This window comes from Poeciliopsis prolifica, unplaced genomic scaffold, assembly GCF_027474105.1.
Source record: "Poeciliopsis prolifica strain line A6 unplaced genomic scaffold, Auburn_PproV2 SCAFFOLD071, whole genome shotgun sequence".
In the NCBI taxonomy this organism is placed as follows: Eukaryota; Metazoa; Chordata; class Actinopteri; order Cyprinodontiformes; family Poeciliidae; genus Poeciliopsis; species Poeciliopsis prolifica.
The window spans coordinates 496,797-517,300 of record NW_026562446.1 but is presented as its reverse complement, the minus strand read 5'-3'; the positions used below and the strand labels follow the sequence as shown (position 1 = coordinate 517,300).

The following is a 20,504-nucleotide window of genomic DNA, read 5'->3' as shown; positions in this document are numbered from 1 at the left end:
TAAAAAATGATTTATTTAGGATGAATATTAAACAATTGTAGTTCAGTTAGAGGGATTTCTAGTGTGTAATAATTAATGAGGAGTTTAAAGTTTTTTTTCTCTTTAAAATATTTGCTAAACAAATAAAATAAAGTTTATGATGTTTTTCTGAGTTTATCTACAAACTTAGCTGGAAATCTCAGATCTGGAAATCAAATTTTGACCAAGACTTTACTGAAGCTTGATGTTCAGTTGGTCCAAATTTGAAGTTGATCCAAATCAGTCTGATGCTGTAACAGAAGTCAGAGTCATCAGGGAACAGCCTTCAATTGGTCCAGCTGTGTTACACACAATGGATCAGAACCGGAACCAGAACCAGGCCTGTGTGTTCTGTGCAGTAAGAGACTGGTGTATTCAGTGTTTCTGGGATTTGAACCCTCATCCATTTTACTTGTATGTCAGCAATGGAGCAGGAAGAGGAAAATCCCAGCTGATTAAATGTATTGATCTGAAGCAAGCACTGCTCTGGATCATCAGATCCATCAGTCGCCTCTTCTACTGATGGAGAGGAGGCTGACATATCAGACCAAACTGTCATGTTGACGTCATTTACAGGAACAGCAGCTTTTTCTATCAATGGCTGTTTGTTACATTCACTGCTCAAACTACCCAGGAGTCTAAAACCTCCATTCAACCACTTGATACTCAACCAGATGAAGTCAGATTTCAGCTTTTAGATGCTGAAATTGTTGCTACTGATGATATTTCAGTGTTTCAAAACCTCTTTCTGCTGATGTGGATGCAAGACAGAAAGAAAAGGAAATCACTGAGATTTTGGAGGAAAATCTGTTTCAGGGTCGTTGATGTATCAGGATTTCCATCAGGGGAAATTAAACATGTTAGAATATGTTTATCAATTGCAATTATTAGAATATTTGAAATGTTGAGCACACAGAAATTATAATTAAACATTAAAATGAGGTGTGTTCAGAGGTTTTTTATCCACATGATTTGGCTGTGGCATTAAAAATGTCATGTGGTGCAACTGTGATTTATCTTAGAATGAAATATTTTCCATGATTTATGAAACATTTTTGATTGTTTTTAAACATCTTATATAAAATTAAACTAAGGTTTTCAATTTTATTTGTATTTTTTTGACAACAATGACATTTTTTTTTCATCACCATTTTATCAAACAGTGTTAAAAATAAACACCAGTCACTTGAAGAAACTGTATTAGTGATTAATAAATTAGATATTACATTTTTATTTCAATACATTTACTTTTTAAGCAAACGGGTCAAAATCCTTTAAAAAATAAAAATATTATTACATCCAGTAACAGTACATTACAATAAACACAAATTAAACTCACCAATTTAATTCACATAAAAATTAATGCAGTATCAACTTTGTAACAAACATTTCAATCAAATCCTCATAAAATCAGAATGTTCAGTTGATTGATTTGATTTTCTGAACTTTTTACAGTTTTATTTTAAAAACTTAATAAAAACAGAAATATTCAATCTCCCAAATGTAAGTACAATAATGACAACAGAATAATTCAGTTTAATGTGATTATCTGAAGCAGAACCAAGTAAAATCAATAATGTAATCAATAATCAATACTGTAATCGTTCACAAGTTCCCCAAATGTTGCTTCTTTCAAAATGGAAACGATTTCAATGAACTCTAAACCATCATATTACTCCTGGGTAGAGACGCTCCCATCAGGGTTTTTCCTGCCGGTTCTGATCACCATGAGGTCCGATCACTGCCGATCACAGATATCGATCACATGGATTGGCTGTTAATGTTTCGCTTAGGTAGAATGCTACTATGTGATCTGGCAAAATGGAGCCATAAAATCACTAATTAGAGAAAAACATGTTCAATACTTGCAGCTCATGGCTGATTGTTCTGGTTCTGATGGGTTGTTCTGACCCAGTAGAGTAATTCAGCAGAACACAGAGGAAGCAGAGGAAGTCCATTGTTCTCTCAGATTATCTCGTGTTAGGACATAGATAAAGTTACATTAAAACTGTTTTAAAGTTTCCTACTCAGTATCATGTACGGTGGACCAAAAAGAATTATTGGGTTAGGATTAGTAGGGTTAGGATTAGGATTAGGATTAGGGTTAGGCTTAGGATTAGGGTTAGGATTAGTAGGGTTAGGATTAGTAGGGTTAGGGTTAATCATGTTAAAAATTGGCTCATTATGAAGATTTTTCATTTAAACATTTATACCTTTTCATACATTAACAGATACAAAAACAGATAATTAAATCACTCGTTAGAATATATTTACAACATTTTTTCCATCTATTTTAAGCTTTCTAACATCTTTCCTGCAGTTACAGGGTGAGTCTTTCTCGTGACTCTTTAAGGAATGAGAAGCTCAATGTTTTATCAACCTTGTTATTAATCAGTGAAATAAGTTGCAACCAGCTGCTGATTTTACTGTGTTTTGGGATTAAATCCTTTATTTTCCACTTTGGGTTGAATCAGTGTGGCCCCAGTTGGTGCTGTGGCAGGTTCATATCCATGTTGATTTATTCTCAGCTAAAAAACAGGTTTACTTTTTGTTATCAGATGTAAAATATAGCAGAGATGCAGCGATCAGACCTTTTCTGTCCAACACTGATCTCCAGTTTTCATTCTGCTCCGATCTTCCAGTTCCTGGGATTTTTTCTTCAAAGAGAAAAATATTCTGCAGGTTCTGAGTTTCAGGTAGAAGTTCTGAATATTAAGATTTTCCCACTTATGCTTCTAAGCATTGACCTCTGACCTTCATGGGATGGGAATGTTTTACTTTAATTAGGACTCTATGAAGGCTGAAAAGTATTTCTTTAAAGAAATATATAAATTTGAACAAAATACAGATTAGAATGAGCAGCATTGAACCAAATGCAGAAGAAAAAAGTGTTTATGTTTCACTAATGAAAGTAAAGAATAGCTGCCAGCTACTATAACAGAGATTTAACATTTGAATTTTGTGAGTGTAGAAAATTAAGCTAACAGAAACATTTCAATAAAATCTGACGAATGAATGAAAGGACATAAAAAGTGGAAACAATTTTCTGACAGTCAGTTTGAAGCTGTGAGTGGAAAAGAAAATCAAATCTGGATCCTGGAATAATCCCAATTTCCATCTTTAAAGGACGGGAAAAAAAAAGTTTCCAAGAACTCAATCAAATCGTTTCACCATGAAATAGATTGTAGAGACTGAACTATCTGTTCAACAGTGAGAGAGTTTCTCTGACAGGAGGAAAAAACTTTAGACTCAAATCAGCTCAGAACCACTGAGAGGAACCAGAACTGGCTTCCAGACCCCAAATCCAGGAATCGAGGTTCAGTGAATGTGGTGTTGAGGTGTGGAGGAGGATCAGTGAGTCAGAGGAGACTCTGTAGAAGGACAGAATGCCAGCAGACAGTCCACATACACTGCTACTCTGTTAGAGTCATAGGAGGAGGAGAGACGAGTTTCTATGTTATTGTGCCAGACAGAGTTAACCATAACGATCAGAGCATCTCAGACTCCAGGAATGATCATTATATCCAAACCACAGTCTCCACTGAATCCTTTCCTCCTGATTTTTCTGTAACTCACTGATATATAAACTTCTCCTCTCCACTCACCTCCCAGTAACAGCGACCAGTCAGACCAGTTCTACACAGCAGCTGATACCAATCATCAAATGATCTGGATGATCAGGATATGACTGAAGCTCCTCCACACGTGTCACCTTCCTGTTGTCTTCAGACAGTTTGAGGTCTCTGCTCACTGTGTTTGTGTCGATGGTGAGTTGACAGGAATCTGATGGAGAACAAACACAATCCGCTGCAGTTATTGATCATTTATTGACACTTTGACTCCTGAATGAGTGATGTGACAGTTTGAGATGGTTGAATGTGAGCTGCTTTGTTGTCATGAATCAGATGAAAAACACACTTACATTTCCTCAGACCTGGAGTCAAGAATCGGCGTCCAGCAGGCTCCACCCTGAAAGGAGGAGGGGGTCAGACCATCAGTCTCTTTCAGCAGCAAACATGGACATTACATGTCTCTCAGACACACATTGTCCTCCACTGAGACAGGAACAGTCCAACATCTGGATTGCAAACTGCAGTGGATGTAGGAAGGACAGTTGGTGCTGCTGCAGCACAACTCATTTCTCCAAACACAGGAAAAGCTCCAACAGAGAGGAAAGGAAATCCCTCAGTAACAACCTGAAGAAACTCACTGAAGCCTAAAAGGACATCAGGAAACTAAGGAAACATTTCTGGAAGCTCCACCTGATTTAATAATCAGCATTAAAATACAATCAATCTAAACTCTGATCAACACCTGGATACCTGATCCATCCACACTGAAAGTTGTGAGTTTTGTTTAAAATCTAAAGTTCTTTATTTTTCTCTCCCAGAACTTTAAACATCCATCTGAACAACATGGAGTTACTTTTCTTCTCATCTTTGCTTTTTGGGGCTGATTGGTCTGTAGCTCCATCAAATATTGTTTTAAAGTCTTTCTGCCATCAGTAGATCATCATGGAATATAACTGAACTTCTTTATTCATTTAGTCTGAGTCTCTATTAAACTATTAAACCATCCCACTCTTTAATTTTCCTTGTGATCCGTTCTTAGTCTGGAGAATATTCCAGAAAACTGGTGATGATCTCTGCCTCCAGATGAGGCGTCTGAATATTTAATTATCAAACTAACTATTCAGCTTCAAACTAAATGTTTCCCAGCAGACTGACTAAAGACATTTCTCCTCTTCCTCCTCTATCAGACCTTCTCTGCTCCTGCAGCAGGTTCCTCCATACCTGAGAGCTTCCAGTCTCCAGTGTGGATCCTTCAGTCCAGCCGACAGCAGCTTCACTCCTGAGTCTCCTGGATGATTGTAGCTCAGGTCCAACTCTTTCAGATGGGAGGGGTTGGAGGTCAGAGCTGAGGCCAGAGAAGCACAGCCTTCCTCTGAGACCAAACAGCCTGATAAGCTGCAGACACACAATTCATCACATGATGAGAAAATGAGAACATTGAGGTAGAGACCAAGATCTGAACTGATGGATGGATTTGTAACATGTGGAATCAATAATAAAGCAAACCACTGCTAGTGTGTAATTATGTTTCTTTTTGCACCTTAGATTCATCAATTTGTCAATAGCCCAGAGTTACCTGAGAGTTTCCAGGTTGCAGTTTGGACTCTTCAGTCCAGCAGAGAGAAGCTTCACTCCTGAATCCTGCAGGTTGTTGTTACTCAGGTCCAGTTCTCTGAGACTGGAGGACTGGGAGCTGAGAACTGAGGACAGAGCTTCACAGCTTCTCTCTGAGAGGTTACAGACACTCAGTCTGAGGAGACAGGGAGGACAATATGTCATTAAATAATTCGACAAAATTTAATTTTTTTCCAATCAACAATGTTTTTCTTAGACAAAGAAGGAACTATCTTATTCTAAATCACAAAGCTCTGGATTTAAGAGAAATGTGAGCACTTTTGAGAGCCACTGAATGAAGCCAAATCCCATTCATCTACTGGATGGATGGCAATCTTCTGAGTAGGAGCTTATAAATACTGATCTGAAACCAGTTTATTGATTTGGGAAATTAAGCTTTTTATGCCTGAAAAAAATTACAGGTATGTTGACATGTAACACACGTATTACATGTCAACAAATGATTCATTTTATAGTTGGACCTCCAACATTAAAGGACAGAACTACAGGCAACAAGGAGGTTGTAAAAGACAATTATAAAATGACACAATTATCTATATTAATCCAATTCCAATTTTAACATAAAGATGAATTTTGCTGCTTTAATATTCAACATTCTGTCCAGCTGCTGAAGGAAGTGTGTTTCTCTTTGCTCATCCACCCACAGTAGGACGCTTTGAAGAGACAATGCACCAATGTATAAACAGAAACATGAATAAATATTATAATATAAATCATCATTAGCAGATTTCTGTCTATCAAAAAAACAGTAACAATCTTTATCCTTACAGAGCTTGTTGGAGGCTTTAACCACTGGCAGCAGCCTCAGAAGAACCTCCTCTGAAGCAGAGTATTTCTTCAGGTCAAACACATCCAGATCTTTTCCTGATGACACTAAGATGAAACCCAGAGCTGACCACTGAGCAGGAGACAGTTTATCTGTGGAGAGACTTCCTGAACTCAGAGACTGTTGGATCTCCTCCACTAGAGAACGATCATTCAGTTCATTCAGACAGTGGAACAGATTGATGCTTTTCTCTGCAGACACATTCTCACTGATCTTCTTCTTGATGTACTGAACTGTTTCATGATTGTTCTGTGATCTACTTCCTGTCTTTGTCAACAGACCTTGTAGGAGTCTCTGATTGGTCTGCAGTGAAAGTCCCAGGAGGAGCGAAGGAACAAGTCCAGGTGTCCATTTGGACTCTGTAAGGCCTGGTCAACAGCTTTCTGATGGAGATAATTTATATTTGATTTATTAAAAAATGAAGATTTCTTAGATCTTTGTGTTTCTTTCATCAGGTTGACTCCAGAGTTGATGAAGGTCAGATGAACATGAAGAGCAGCCAGAAACTCCTGAACACTCAGATGGATGAAGCAGAAAACCTTGTCCTGGTACAGACCTCTCTCCTCTATAAAGATCTGTGTGAACACTCCTGAGTACATTGAGGCTGCTCTGATATCGATGCCACACTCTGTCAGGTCTGATTCATAGAAGATCAGGTTTCCTTTCTGCAGCTGATCAAAAGCCAGTTTTCCCAGAAACTTGATCATCTTCCTGCTCTCTGGACTCCAGTGTGGATCTGTTTCATCTCCTCCATCATACTTGACCTTCTTCACTTTGGTCTGAACCACCAGGAAGTGGATGTACATCTCAGTCAGGGTTCTGGGCAGCTCTCCTCCCTCTCTGGTCTCCAACACATCCTCCAGAACTGTAGCAGTGATCCAGCAGAAGACTGGGATGTGGCACATGATGTGGAGGCTTCGTGATGTCTTCATGTGGGAGATGATCCTGCTGGCCTGTTCCTCATCTCTGAATCTCTTCCTGAAGTACTCCTCCTTCTGAGGGTCATTGAACCCTCTGACCTCTGTCACCATGCCAACACACTGAGGAGGGATCTGATTGGCTGCTGCAGGTCGTGTGGTTATCCCAGAGGAGAGCAGAGGGAAGCAGTTTCCCCTGATGAGGTTTGTCAGCAGAACATCCACTGAGGTGGACTCTGTAGCATCAGTCAGGATCTCCTTGTTGTGGAAGTCCAGTGGAAGTCGACTCTCATCCAAGCCATCAAAGATGAACAGAACCTGGAAGTGTTCAAAGCTGCAGATTTCTTTGGTTTCAGTAAAGAAGTGATGAACAAGTTCCACCAAGCTGAACTTTTTCTCTTTCAGCACATTCAGCTCTCTGAAGGTGAATGGAAATATGAACTGGATGTTCTGGTGGGCTTTGTCTTCAGCCAGTCCAGAGTGAACTTCTGTGTTAGGACTGTTTTCCCAATGCCAGCCACTCCCTTTGTCATCACTGTTCTGATTGGTTGATCTCTTCCAGGTGGGACTTTAAAGATGTCTTCTTGTCTGATTGTTGTTTCTGGTCTGTGTGGTTTCCTGGATGCTGTTTCAATCTGTCTGACCTCATGTTCATCATTGACCTCTCCAGTCCCTCCCTCTGTGATGTAGAGCTCTGTGTAGATCTGGTTCAGAAGGGTTGGACTTCCTGCTTTAGCAATCCCCTCAAACACAGACTGGAACTTCTTCTTCAGACCAGATTTAAGTTGATGTTGACAAACTGCAGCATGATGTTCTAAGTAAACATAAAAAGTAAAATCAGCATAGAAAACAAATCTTCTTTTTAAATTAATTTGAATCAATGTAATTCTGCCTTTTAGACAATAATAAATGTGTGATTTTTCCATAAGATTAAATCTTTTCAGAAATCCTCTCACTCTGCAGACGGTCAGCCAGCTCCTCCTGCTTCATCCTCCTCAGGAAGTTCAATGTGATCTTCATCACTGCCTCTTTGCTGCTCCTCCTCTGCTCTTCATCATCGCCTTCCATTATCTCATCACCATCTTCCCACTGAGTCTGTGAGCATTGTGGGTCATCTGGACTCAGAACTTTCTGGATCTTTTTTAGCTCGGTCTTCACAAAAGCGACAATGTTTTCCTCCAGCAGCTGGAACAGAATAATAGATGAAGGAAACATCAGAGTGAAATCATGGAGCCAAACACCAGATGGATGTTGGACAGACTGACAGTCCTATGGTCTACAAAGTGCAGCATGGAGATGAAAGTGAACAGAACTCATGGAAAAGTATTTGTTGTTAATTTACAGACCATAAATATGGAGTCCAGCTGTGTTTGATGGTGCTGGACAGATGGACCCCTGGGAACCTCTGAGCTCTGCTGGTCCACTCTGTGGAGGAACCAGGAACAATTAGGAAGACAGAAATATTCATCCAGCAGTTTTCAGTTGGTAAAGCAGAAAAACATCACATGAACATAACAAAAAGAAGTTATAAAGAGTAAGATGAACTACAAGGATGAAGACCAGTAATACCAAAACCACCCAGTAGACATTGTAAGAAGTTGATGATGAACCTGGACTTCAAACAGTGCACACAATCATTAGATCTGATGCTGGTGGAGACAGTTTTCCAAAGGTTGGGGACAGTAGTAGATCTACCCAAACTGACTGAAACCTGCTGGCCTCAGGTTTACAACCAGCTTCTGACTGAGAAACCAGTAACCTGCTCCCAGTGTCAGAATCTCACTGAGGAAGAAACTGCACCAGGCTTTCTATGACATTTCTGATGTATACTTCTGTAAAAAAAAAAAACAGAGCCAATAAGGCTTAAGTTACAATTTCTATGTCTTCGTGTCTTGAGGTAGAGCTCAGCCAGCCGGTGAGAGAAAAGTAGATCTTGGTCTCAGAAAGTTTGAGCACCACAGCAATAAACAGATTTGAAATAGAACCATTTTAGACTGAACAGGTTGTAGAATTACAGCATTAGAAACATCTCACCTCTCTGATGGTGAAGCTCCAGGAGATTTAAAGGTAATGATCTCATCCTTTGACCTGTTGCTTTTAAAGGACACACAGCTGGGTCCTGATTCTGGTTCTGGTTTGAGTCTCTGATGGATCCTGATAGAAAAACTCTTATTAAAAATCTTCTGTGGAATAGATTATTTTTTATCTACTTTTTATCTAGATCATCAACCAGATTTTTTTAATGATTCCATCACAACAGGTCCAATCCTCCGTGTTCCTGATCATTGATCTCCTGAACAATGTTCTCCTGAAGGAGGATATTATTCAGGAGCAGATATATTCATTGTTAAAGAGCAGAAAGATCAGTTTCTGAGACAAACATGGTGGTTTAAATGACTGAGAGAAGTTTGGTGATTTAGTGTTGAGTTCTGACATGGAGCAGAACCAGGAGTCCTTTCTACTCTGACCATCCAAGGACAACCTGATGGAGCTTCAATCAGAACCAGATGGTCCATTAGAGACCATCTGATTCTAAAAGATATCCACATGAGATATTTGTAGCTTAACTGTGGAAATGGTTAATAATTCACTATGTTGGATACTGTTTGAACCACAGAGATGAAACTGGATTCATAAAATTAATTCATAAAAGCCTTTTTTCTTTCAGCATTACTGTGTCTGGAAAATAAATTACATTATATTTAGACAATAATCCAAATATCAAACTAGAAATTAAATCCACTTCTGCCTTTTGTGTTTGTGTGTTAAATGAATATTGGATGGTCACAATGAAAGAACAATTACATCATTAGAAACATCTCACCTCTCTGATGGTGGAGATCCAGAAGATTTAAAGTCAATGAAATCACCCATTGACCTGTCGCTCTTCAAGGACACACAGCTGGGTTCTGGTTCTGGTTCTGGTTCTGGTTTGAGTCTCTGATGGATCCTGACAGAAACATGATGATTAAAACTTAATCAGCAAAGAGGAGCAGCAGCAGCTTCATCACCACGTCTGTTCTGGCCTGATATAGTGAACGCTGTGTGAAAATGGCTGTGGACAGTTAGAGATGGTGACCTCACCTCTGACCTTTGCTCTGGCTCTCATCTTCCCCACACAGAGTGGTTTTAGAGGGAGGGACTCCCTCCTCTCTGTCCTCACACTGATCCATGCTGCTGAATCCACATCAGCTCACACACACTTTCTAGCTTCACCTGCAGAGGAAACACACATCATTCATCTGCACATCAACTCTGATCATCCTTTACATCATTAGTGCTGGAAAAAGATCAGCTGCTCCTCCTCTGATTGGCTCTTCTTCTCTGCTTCATATCAGTGTCAGGTGAATGCAGTCAGACAGCAGAGAGGCAGAGGAAGCTGCCATCAGCTGCTGCACTTCTACTATCAGTCCACTAGATGGAGACATGGAGCAACATTTACATTCACTGATTCAACCTGAACAACAGGAAATATTTTATTCCATATTTATTGAACTACCAGCTCCATCAAAGATTAACTATCTTAAAATCTGACTGAATTTAACACATTTTAAAAATAATATTTTTTTTTAAGCTGTTTTGTTTAACTTTAATAGTGAAAACCAGAATTTGAATCCAGGAAATAAAAACATAAAACAGTTTGTTCAGAGAAGATCATTCAGCTCTTCATCAATTTGTTGGATTCTAGTTTATCATTAATCTAATAATCCCTTAGATTAAACAGCAGAGATTAAACTTTGGGTTCTAGTCACTAGTTTTCTGTTCTCCAAACATCAAAGAAAAAAATAAGAAACAAACATTAAAGTTCCTGAAGAAACAAAGAAAACTTACAGTTTGTTCAAATGATCCAAACAGCTGAAGAAGAAAATCTGAACAATAGAGACTCAACAGAACCGCAGTAGAACCAAACTGGTACCACAACTGAGTTTAAACTGAAAGTGTTATGAGGAGAAATGAACCCAAACTGGTTTAACTGGTCAGACTGACTGGGAGTCAGAGGAAAGTTTACTGCTGACGACTGAAGACATGAATTCTTCTCACAACGCCCAATTTAAACACAAACACTCTGTTGCTGTTATTTTAGTGATCCAGGTTCTGTTCAGCTCTTATGGAACCAGAACCTGTTTGAACTTGGTACCAACTGGAATCTTCAATGGTGGGAAATTTATCTTCCTCTTGAGGTGAAACTACAACCTGCAGGATGTCTGATAATTAAACCCAGATTAAGTTTTTAAATGATCCAAACATGTCAGTGATTATATAAAGTGATCAGAACCAGAACCAGTTCTGAGGTTTCATTCATCAGGATGTGAATTAAACATCATCTGTTCCTCTGCAGCTTTTGAAATGAACTCAATGCAACAGCAGTAAACATTATATTGAATCATAATTTATTAAAATGAATCAGAACCAAAGTGCTGAAGCAGTGAGTAAAAAACTAAGTCCAACATTTCTGCTTCCACAGCAGGTCAAAGGTCAACAGTAAAACTGCTGGTCAGATTTAAATCTGTATGTTAATTATTTTCATCCCTTTGACACTAAATATAAATTAGTTTATAGTTTAATGCAATTATGGCATGAAAAACACATAAAAACAAGAATCTATTAAAATATAAACTAAGAGAAAATAATCTGAAAACTGAAACAAAGGAACAAACTCAACTGTATCCTTAATATCACAACACGACTGCTGCTGAAACCACACAGAAAAGTACCGTCTCCTAGCAACCTCTCAGCCAATAGAATCCAAGTGTTACATTGGATTTTATAACATTGGATTATAGAGATTATAGACGGGTTAGAAGGAAACTCATTGTGTGTCTGATGAATCTGTCTAGATAGAGATTCTGTCTATTCTAACAATATAGGAACAATCTAGATAGATGTTAGAAAACCCATAAAGCTGATAAAAATCAACATCTATTCTTTTGATAGAATCCTGTGACTCTTTAAAGTTTAACTAACCTCTGAAATCTAAACCAACTCATTGCAAATATTCTGTTCCAAGATGGATCAGAAAATGATTCACAGGCAGGAAGAGAGTTTTGCAAAGATTTGATTCAAGGAGAGAAAAGTTTTGATCATAAGAAAAAAGGTTTGAGAAAAAACTGTGAATATTTGAAAGAGAGCAGAAGTTTTGAGTTCAAGCATTAAATGTTTTTAGAGGAAAGACACGACTTCCTGCTTTCAAACTGATAATTATGGCAGAAATATTCCTCCATAGCCTGGAACAGAATGTCCCTGAGTCATAACATTCAGACTGGATGAACCGGTCGCTGGTTTTGCTTTTATTTCCTTGTTTCTTCTTTTCTCCTCAGCTGTCATGTCAGGTGAACAGCCAGTAGGTGGCGCTAGAGTCACCTGATCTGTTTCCAAGCAGTCAGAGTGTAGAAGTTGAGAGCTGGAGAAGTTTCCTCCTGTTGCTGCAGCAGCAGAGATGTTCTGCTTCATGGACTAAATCAGGTTGGAAAGAGGAGAGATCTTTACTGAGCTGCAGGATAAAAGCTGCTGAAACATTTCAACTCTTTCTGGAAACTAATGAGACAGAAAAACAATGGATGTTTTTACCATCCAGACCTTTAGAACCAGTTCAGCTCAATAATTCAGTTGTATCTGTGGAAGATGAACAGATTTGATGTGAAATGATGAAATTCTTCTTTTCCATCTGATGTTCCAGCAGATCTGTAGAAAATGGAGCTGCAGCTCTCAGATATTTCATGTTTTCTATCAATGAATCCACTGATTAGCTCCAACTCCTCCAGAAGAAGCTTAGCATCTTTTTCATAATCCTGCAGATGCTTCTTTGTTTTTTGTTGTCTTGGCATGCATTATTTGTGTCTTTCTGTCCTTTCTGCTGCAGCAAAGATGATGGAATGGTCTTAGTAGGAAAGGTTTTGGGGGGCAGGGTGATCTGTCTAAGGCCCCATATTACCTTGGACCGGCCCTGGATGACTCCCCCCCCACCCCCATGTCAGTCCACTGATGCTTTGGGGACTTTTTGATTCATTTAATTGTGGCATGTTTGGCTTTATGCTGCAGTTCTAATTATTGCTCCAATATTTTCTCTGATGATATTTTTAGGTAACTAAAATGCTTTGGGCCGAATCTTCCTTTAACACTTGAGGTTCTGCAGTAATTTCTATTGACAGCTGAACCTGCAGCCCAGATCCGTCAGCAGCTGCTTACCGCCATTAAACATTTGATCATTAAGTTTTCCCCAAACTTTTATTTTAGTTTTACTGTGTTTTTCCACTTGTAGACCCGGTTAAATTAGGGACCAAAATTCCAACATTTGTTATATTTTCAGGCCTTTTAAATACAACACATCTGGAAAGTTTTCATATTGATTTACTTTTTCCACATTTTGCTATTTTACAGCCTTATGTCAAATAAAGCCCAGGCGTAAATTCAAGCTGGGAGACAAAACACAGCTGATCCCCATCACTCACAACAAGCCGCAGCCAACCAGGATCGACGCCTCGCTAAGCCGGTCCCTTTAAGGAGCCTAGTCACCGGGTGTCTGCCTGCTCGTCAGCCGTGCTTCATCCCGTCTCCTCCCCATCTCCACCTTCAGCCTGACGAACATCCTCCAGGCCCACTCTTTGTTCCTCCTCCAAGGCTCCGCTCCATCACCAGGATTCGGACCAGGGGCAAAGACTAGTGAGCTTCGCCGGACTCATCATCCACCCTCGGCGATCCTCAGCTCACTAGTCTTCTGCCGGGTTCGAATGCCAAAGAACTTGTTCATTAAAATCTTCTAACTGCTTCTTTTCTCTGTGTGAGTCGATACAGATTGAAATTGTAATTGTACAATATTCTACACACAAATACCACAATATGAAAAAAGTAAATATTCTAAGACTAAAGTCATAATTCAGTGGAGAAAAAATATATAATTCTGAGAAAGAATTTCCGAGATTATTTTAAATCTTGAGAATTCAGAGAAAAAAGGTCAGAAATTAGTAAAGAGTCATAGAAAAAAATTCTGAAATTAAATTCAGAAAAGTTGTGGTATTTAAGTTAGAATTCTAAATTTCAAAAGTAATTTCAGCTTTTTAAACTGTAGAAATTTTCAGATTAATCAAACAGCAAAAGAAAAGTTCCACAAATTTTCAAAATATTTTTCAGAGCTCAGAAATTTTTTTTCCCAGAAAATTTTCAAGATTAATCTCAAAATGTTTTGTCTCAACATTTTTGGAGTTCAAAAATTTCCACATTTTTCTTAGAACATTTCTCGCTAAATATTGTCTTGCAAATTTTCGAGCTCAGAAATTTTCGATTTTTTTTCTAGAAATTGTCTGAGCTTTTTCTGGCTGTTGTTACTTTTCAAACCGAAAAATGTCTGTTTCTTTCGAGACCAGTTCTGAAATAATTCTCAAAATTTCCTCGTTTTTTTTGCATAAATTTACCCTTTTTATGACCTGTATATTCATCGTAGGTGAGCAAAGACTTTTGCACAAGCCAGTTTAACCTTAAATCTTTTTATTTACAGAACAGTACATGTTTTCAGGAACAACAACATAAAGAGGTTCGAGTCCTGCCTGAAAAGCGGCAGACCCCAGCACCATGATGAGCCCATTATCGGACAGCCGTCCCCCGGCTCACAGCTCACCCAGCTCCCGCTGCAGCCGCTCCTTCTCCCGCTGGAGCTCCGCGATGCTCTGGTGGTTCTGCTGGAGCCGGTCCTCCAGCCACTGCAGCAGCGGCCCGCTGACGGCGGACATCTGGCTGCACAGGTTCTTGGTGAACACCGAGCCGTTGTGGATCTTGGTGACCGGGTCCAGGTGGGACAGCCCGTGGATCCGGCGGTACGTGTCCTGCTCCTCCTGGCACAGGATCCGCGGCAGCTCCACGGCGGACTCCAGGCACGCCTTCCCGATGGCCTCGCGCGGCACCACGTGTACGGGGATTTCCACTCGCTCGTACTCGGAGCCCTTCTGCGCCTGCGCGGACTGGAAGCAGGTGTAGAGGACGCGGCCGGTTCTGGTGTTCTTGTCCTCGATGAAGCAGGAGAAGATGAGCCCCACGAAGCACTGGTCCAGCATCTGGTACATGGCCTGCGTCCGCACGTCGACGTGGGACGGCCACACGGTGATGTGCGGGTGGGAGTGGTACCAGCCCACCACCCGCATCGGCCGGCCGGTGGAGTCCGCCAGCCGCTCCGCCTCGGTGGAGGCGGCGGACAGCTGCTCCGGGGAGATCTCCACCCGGTCCTTCCGCTTGTCGGAGCGGCGGAGGATGATGACCGAGTGGATGTGGACGATGCGGGACGCCTCCACCTCCCCGATGCATAACCCCATCACCTCCTCCTTCTCGGTGCTCAGCGCGTGGTTCATGCAGACCAGGAAGGCGTCGGACTCCAGGTGAACCGCGCTGACGGCCATTTTCAACCCAAAACTCGAGTTTCTGTCGCCAAGAAGAGAGGAAAACAAAGTAACGCCAAGACGCGCTCACTTCCGGGTTCCTCTACTTCGTTTCAGCTCGCTGTGCTTCAGCGCCCCCCGGTGGCCCAGAATGGCTCTGCAGTGACGTCATCAAAGTTTAAATATTTAATAAAACTGAAAATAAATACAGAATTTTTTTATATCATCGAGCATTCCTCATTCACAAAATATATAAAATACGTAGAATTGTGGAAAAACAAACTAAATTGAACTTTTTATTTTAAGTTTTTAATTAACAGAAGATGGAAAATTCCCCACATTTATCATTTATATAAATAACAAACCTAAAACAGAGACATATAAAACAAAAATCCAACTAAGGTGTTTATTTACATTTTAATTTCATAATTTAACATTTAAAATATCTCATATATACAGGGAAAAAATCAATGAAGTCATTGGTTTGCTTCATAATGTGCTTCATTACAGGAACAAGAAATATTTTAATCAATCTTGAAATAATTCTAGTTTTTAAAATTAAATCAAAGCATTTAACTGAGGCACATTTAACGTAATAAGTTATTTATTGTAATTTGTCACTGTATATATGACTCATCTACATATTATCAACTACAGACATATTTATTTTTAACTTTCATGACTTAATTAACCAGATTAAATAACTGAAATCTGAAAAGTGTGGCATGCATTTAGCCCTTTATTTTGATGCCCATAAATGAAATTCAGTGATTTATGGGCGACCACCTCCTAAATGTTTTTGAAAATCAAACATTTCCAGCAACAATAAAATAAATGAGAGTTTTCATGTTTTCGTGTTGCTGCTTGTTTCTTGACCTCTGGTCCCGACAAGGTGACCAATCAGGGTGAGAGGGTCTGACTGTGGCTCAGATAAACACCGCTAGGCTGGGCTATGCTGGGACTGTTAAGACCTCTGAAGCTGCCGTTCCGCTCAGCAATGCGAGGGTGATAATCCTTCCTCTGACCCATGAGCAAAACAGAGAAAATCTGAAGAAACTTTACTTTTAACGCCGGGCGGCATGTTTTTATGTTTGTTCCATCATCATGTAACATGTTTCCAACCTAATGAAACAAGGTGAAGTTTTTAAAAGATGATGTTTGAGTTTGGAGGAGAAACCAGTGAATCCAACAGCTGAAAGTTTTGTTTCTTCATTTGTTTTTCAGCTTCAGCATAATGTTTAAAAAGTTAAAGTTCAGGAGGATGACATTACAAATACATCACAATTTTTAAAAAGGTGAAAAAAAAACAAAAATTCAGGCAGTGGCGCCTTCAAGAGGGGGAGATGAGGGGCCCTGGGCCCCCAAGCAGCTCATACAAAGGCTCACCTGCTTCAATCAAGACACAAATATAAAACTCAGTAAATACATAAAGACATAAAAAAAATATATATATATTTCCTTGTGTATTATTATTATTATTATTTATTTTTCTGTTCTGCCACTAAAATTCTATTGTTATTTCTTTACAATAAACTTACAAACAAGCTACATCAATGAGAAGTTTAAAAATGGACCAATTATTTTATTTACTTTATTTATTTTCTATTCTGTCACTTAAATTTCAACTTATTTTTTGTTGGTCAAAAGCTTATAAACAAACTTTCTGCGTCGATTCAAAGTTTAAAAATCACCTAATATTTATTTATTTTTAATATTCCTGATGTGATCAGAACACTGAATGTTTTCTGGGAGTTTTGGGCCAGAGTGGGACCCAACATGTGATTTCAAGACTATATTTTCTGTATTTAACAGCTTTTAGTGTAATTGATCAGATCAATAACAGAAGCACAGCATTGATTAGGCATAACTGTGGGAAGGAGACATAAAACCCACTGAATAAAACTCAGCAGTTAAAATCCCAGCAGATGTTTTACTGAAATCCAGCCAAAAGCACGACTTTAAAGAAAAGAGTCAGATAAAGTCAATAAGAAGGAAGAGAGAGAGGAAGAGGAGGAGGAGTTACAGGAGATGAAGAGCTCTGCAGAAAGAAACCAAAGCTGCCAGAAATCGGTCAGCTCGTCCTCACTGGATTTGTGGATCTTTGTCGGTTCTCCCGCAGCCTTCCTGTTTCCAGGCGATGAGCGCGGCTCGGATCCATGACAAGCAGAAGCTGCGATGGTTCTGGGAGGAGAGGATCGTCCAGCACAGCCGGCAGATGGACCAGGAGGAGAACCGCATGCGGAGCAGCGCCCTGACACGGTCAGAGGACGTTAACGCTGCGAGTCAAAGGTTTTATCCAGGACGAGTCTGACTGATGCCAACAACAGGTCTTAGTTAAAAACGACGTCCTGCTGAAAGACAGCAAAACATTTTACAACTAAACCAACAATACAAGGAGCCATCAGAAACTTAAACAGCAGCTTCCATCAGATTTAAAGGTTTTATTCTTCCTTGAACAAGTCAGACAAAATCACTGCTTAATAATTCTCAGATAATGAGATTTTCTGCTCCTGTTTAGGGCATCTGTCTCTTTAAATCCAAATTAGCTGCTGCCAGCCACGCCCACCAAATTCAAGCTTACACATCTTTGAAAAGCAGAAGTGTAGCCTCCTGCACAACCAACAAGAATCAAGCAAGTGGCTTATGGATGGAACATCAACAACAAAACAGTTGAGTTTTCCAGCAGCCATTGTACAAACATGCTGGAGCTCCGCTTGGGTTGCTTGGTAACGGGGCTGGGTTGGATGTCGTTGCTAGGTAACGGGGATGGGTTGGATGGCGTTGCTAGGTAACAGGGATGGGTTGGATGGCGTTGCTAGGTAACGGGGATGGGTTGGATGGCGTTGCTAGGCGTTATTACACTAAGCAGTTTTATTTGTACTGTTTCAGGAGTGAAATAATGGATTTACTGTGTTAGCATCTTGGCACTAGCATGCTAGTTACCTTGCTAGCTTAGCAGCTAACTGGTTGTTCATAGCAGCGGCCATCACTTTTCTATACAAACATGTTTAAATAAAAACCTGAAATAAAAAAGTCATTTAAAATAACAAGTTTTGTTTATTGTTATTAAGTTATTATGGGATGGATTTGAGATTTCTCTCTCTGTTTCTGAACTTTGCTTTAGTTTCATGGACGAACTGCTCGCCCTGGTGTCAGACAGGAAGGGAACTAAAAATAACCTTTATTAGCCAGGGATCCAGAGACGGACGGGTTCATTAAATGCCTCGGCCGTGTTGGCAGCTTGTTTGTCTGTCATCGCGTCGTTGCCTGAGAATGTTGATTAGAGGCGGCGCGGCCGCAGGTTTGAATCCCGGAGATCAGCAAGACAATCACTTAATTAATCCCTCAGTCAACACGGCTTTCCTCTTTCCACAACAAGAGACGTCCTGCTGCAACGACCCGGGGTCAACTCTGCAGGACAGAGCGAGAAAAACACAAAAGCAGCAAATTTTCCACTACATATTGTTATAAAAACACTTTAAAAATTACATTTATTAGCCAAATCACTAAGCAACACAATTAGCAAGCTAGTGGAAATGTACCTGCTTCCTTTTGAATATGTTTTATTTTCCATCCATATGATCCAGTAAATGGACGGATTCCTGCTTTTGCAGAACAATAACTGTCTGTCTGACCTTCCTGACCTTCCTGACCTCCAGGTTGTCTTTCTCTCCTCTTCAGGCTCAGGGAGCAGTGGCTGCTGCGCCTCAACCTGAGGAACCAGCACCAGCAGCACTTCTTCGAGGAGAGGAGACAGAGACTGCAGAAAGCGTCTCAGTTTCTCCAAAGGATCAATTAACCAACAGATCAACTGATTCCATGGAAACGTCTGAATCTTTGACAGCAGAAAGAGAAAAGATCAAATAAAAAGTACTGACATCAAAACTTCTGTCATTTTCCAGTCTTTTTATTTGTTCCTACATGTAAAACTCAAATCCACTTTATGAAATATTTAAAATAAACAGAAATTAATTATTTAAAAGTTTCTCAAACAATAACTTTATTCATGCAGCACATTTCCAAAGTTATCCAGCAAAACGAAACGTTCAGAATGATCAATTATTATCTAGTGACATGAATCTTAATGTTAAAACTGATAATAAAGTCAGAATGTTATTAAAGCTGAATTTAATTTTATGTGATGAAAAACTGCATTCATCCTAAACAAAGTCCTGATGTTATGAGCAGTGACTGACATCATGGGAGGTTTTGCTCAGGAAGAAATGCATGATGGGAAGCAAACTGTCAGACTGGGTGTGTGCAGCTGAATGGAGACCAGAGGACTGGACTAGTTCCTGGAGTTTATTTATCTTCCTGCTTCTTCTCTGGAGAGAAATGAATCCTTGTTCCAATCAGTGGAATCCAAGTAAACAATGTTTTACTTGCTGTGACAAAAAGCAGTCAATGAAATTCAACCTTAAATAATTGTCAATGTGGTACAAACTTCTCTTTACAATAAAGTTGAACTGGAAACCAGTGAGGTGGAAAGAATTGCTGTTTTCTGACGCTGCGACGCATCATTCTTCAGAAAACTATGAATAAAATCTTAACTGGGTTTATTGGCAGATATTTACTCTGGTCCTGTATAGTCGGTCTAGTCAAAGTACTGCATAGAGAAAAATGGCCGATTACAAGAGTATTCAACATGAGCTTTTCAGGGATTGTCCTGTAGATGTCAGCAGAGAGCTGATGAGATCAAATCTCATCTTTAGATATTTTTACAGAAGCTTTGGGGAAATTTGACCAGGTTGTTTATTTTATGGAGAATTTTCTTTAAATCTTTTATCATTTTTATCTAAATTAAAATGTCATCTTTTTGTATCTTTACCCCTGTGTTACATGTACTTTTGTAAATGCTTAATAATTTTACTTTTGCATATGTTTCCTTATTTCTGACTAGTTTTAAAACTGCAAAGCTTTTCAAACACAATTGATGTTAGTTTAAGTAATTAAAGGGTTAAAATGATTCATGATGAATTCAGTTTAATTTACAGCAATTTGTTGAGAAACTGTTTGTTTTATATTTTCTGTGTTTTCACATGCATCCCTTTTCTTTGGCAGAAACAGTCAGATGTTTTCTGAGCAGTTTTTCTGTCTTCCTGGCAGGAGGAGACGCAGGAAGTCGTTTTAAATTCCTCCTCATTCACGTCTCCATTCATCTGTTTTAAATCCA

The 20,504-nt window shown here is 39.5% G+C and overlaps 2 protein-coding genes and 1 long non-coding RNA gene across 3 annotated transcripts; 1 reads left to right on the top strand and 2 right to left on the bottom strand.

Annotated features, from left to right (window-relative positions):
• Positions 1–9,841: 9,841 nt before the first annotated feature.
• On the bottom strand, positions 9,842–10,845 carry LOC129352045 (uncharacterized). Its single transcript, XR_008604843.1, has 3 exons — positions 10,800–10,845; positions 10,053–10,184; positions 9,842–9,918 (listed from the first exon to the last, which is right to left on the bottom strand). It is a non-coding gene; the product is annotated as an uncharacterized LOC129352045 (long non-coding RNA).
• A 3,677-nt stretch (positions 10,846–14,522) lies between these two features.
• LOC129352027 (lys-63-specific deubiquitinase BRCC36-like) lies at positions 14,523–15,508 on the bottom strand. Its single transcript, XM_055020844.1, has one exon. It carries the CDS (start codon positions 15,350–15,352, stop codon positions 14,570–14,572), a length of 783 nt encoding a protein of 260 aa, XP_054876819.1. The 5' UTR covers positions 15,353–15,508; the 3' UTR covers positions 14,523–14,569.
• LOC129352029 (protein FAM240C-like) lies at positions 15,234–19,220 on the top strand. The gene is made up of 3 exons (XM_055020845.1): positions 15,234–15,331; positions 17,451–17,590; positions 19,013–19,220. Exons 2-3 carry the CDS (start codon positions 17,469–17,471, stop codon positions 19,128–19,130), a joined length of 240 nt encoding a protein of 79 aa, XP_054876820.1. The 5' UTR covers positions 15,234–15,331; positions 17,451–17,468; the 3' UTR covers positions 19,131–19,220.
• Positions 19,221–20,504: the final 1,284 nt, after the last annotated feature.

What these genes read in the sequence shown, in the direction of transcription:
- LOC129352027 (XM_055020844.1), bottom strand. Translation starts at nt 15,352, where the DNA reads ATGGCCGTCAGCGCGGTTCACCTGGAGTCCGACGCCTTCCTGGTCTGC.
- LOC129352029 (XM_055020845.1), top strand. Translation starts at nt 17,469, where the DNA reads ATGAGCGCGGCTCGGATCCATGACAAGCAGAAGCTGCGATGGTTCTGG. An exon ending in CGGAGCAGCGCCCTGACACG is followed by an intron (nt 17,591 to 19,012) that starts GTCAGAGGACGT and finishes TCTCCTCTTCAG; the next exon opens with GCTCAGGGAGCAGTGGCTGC.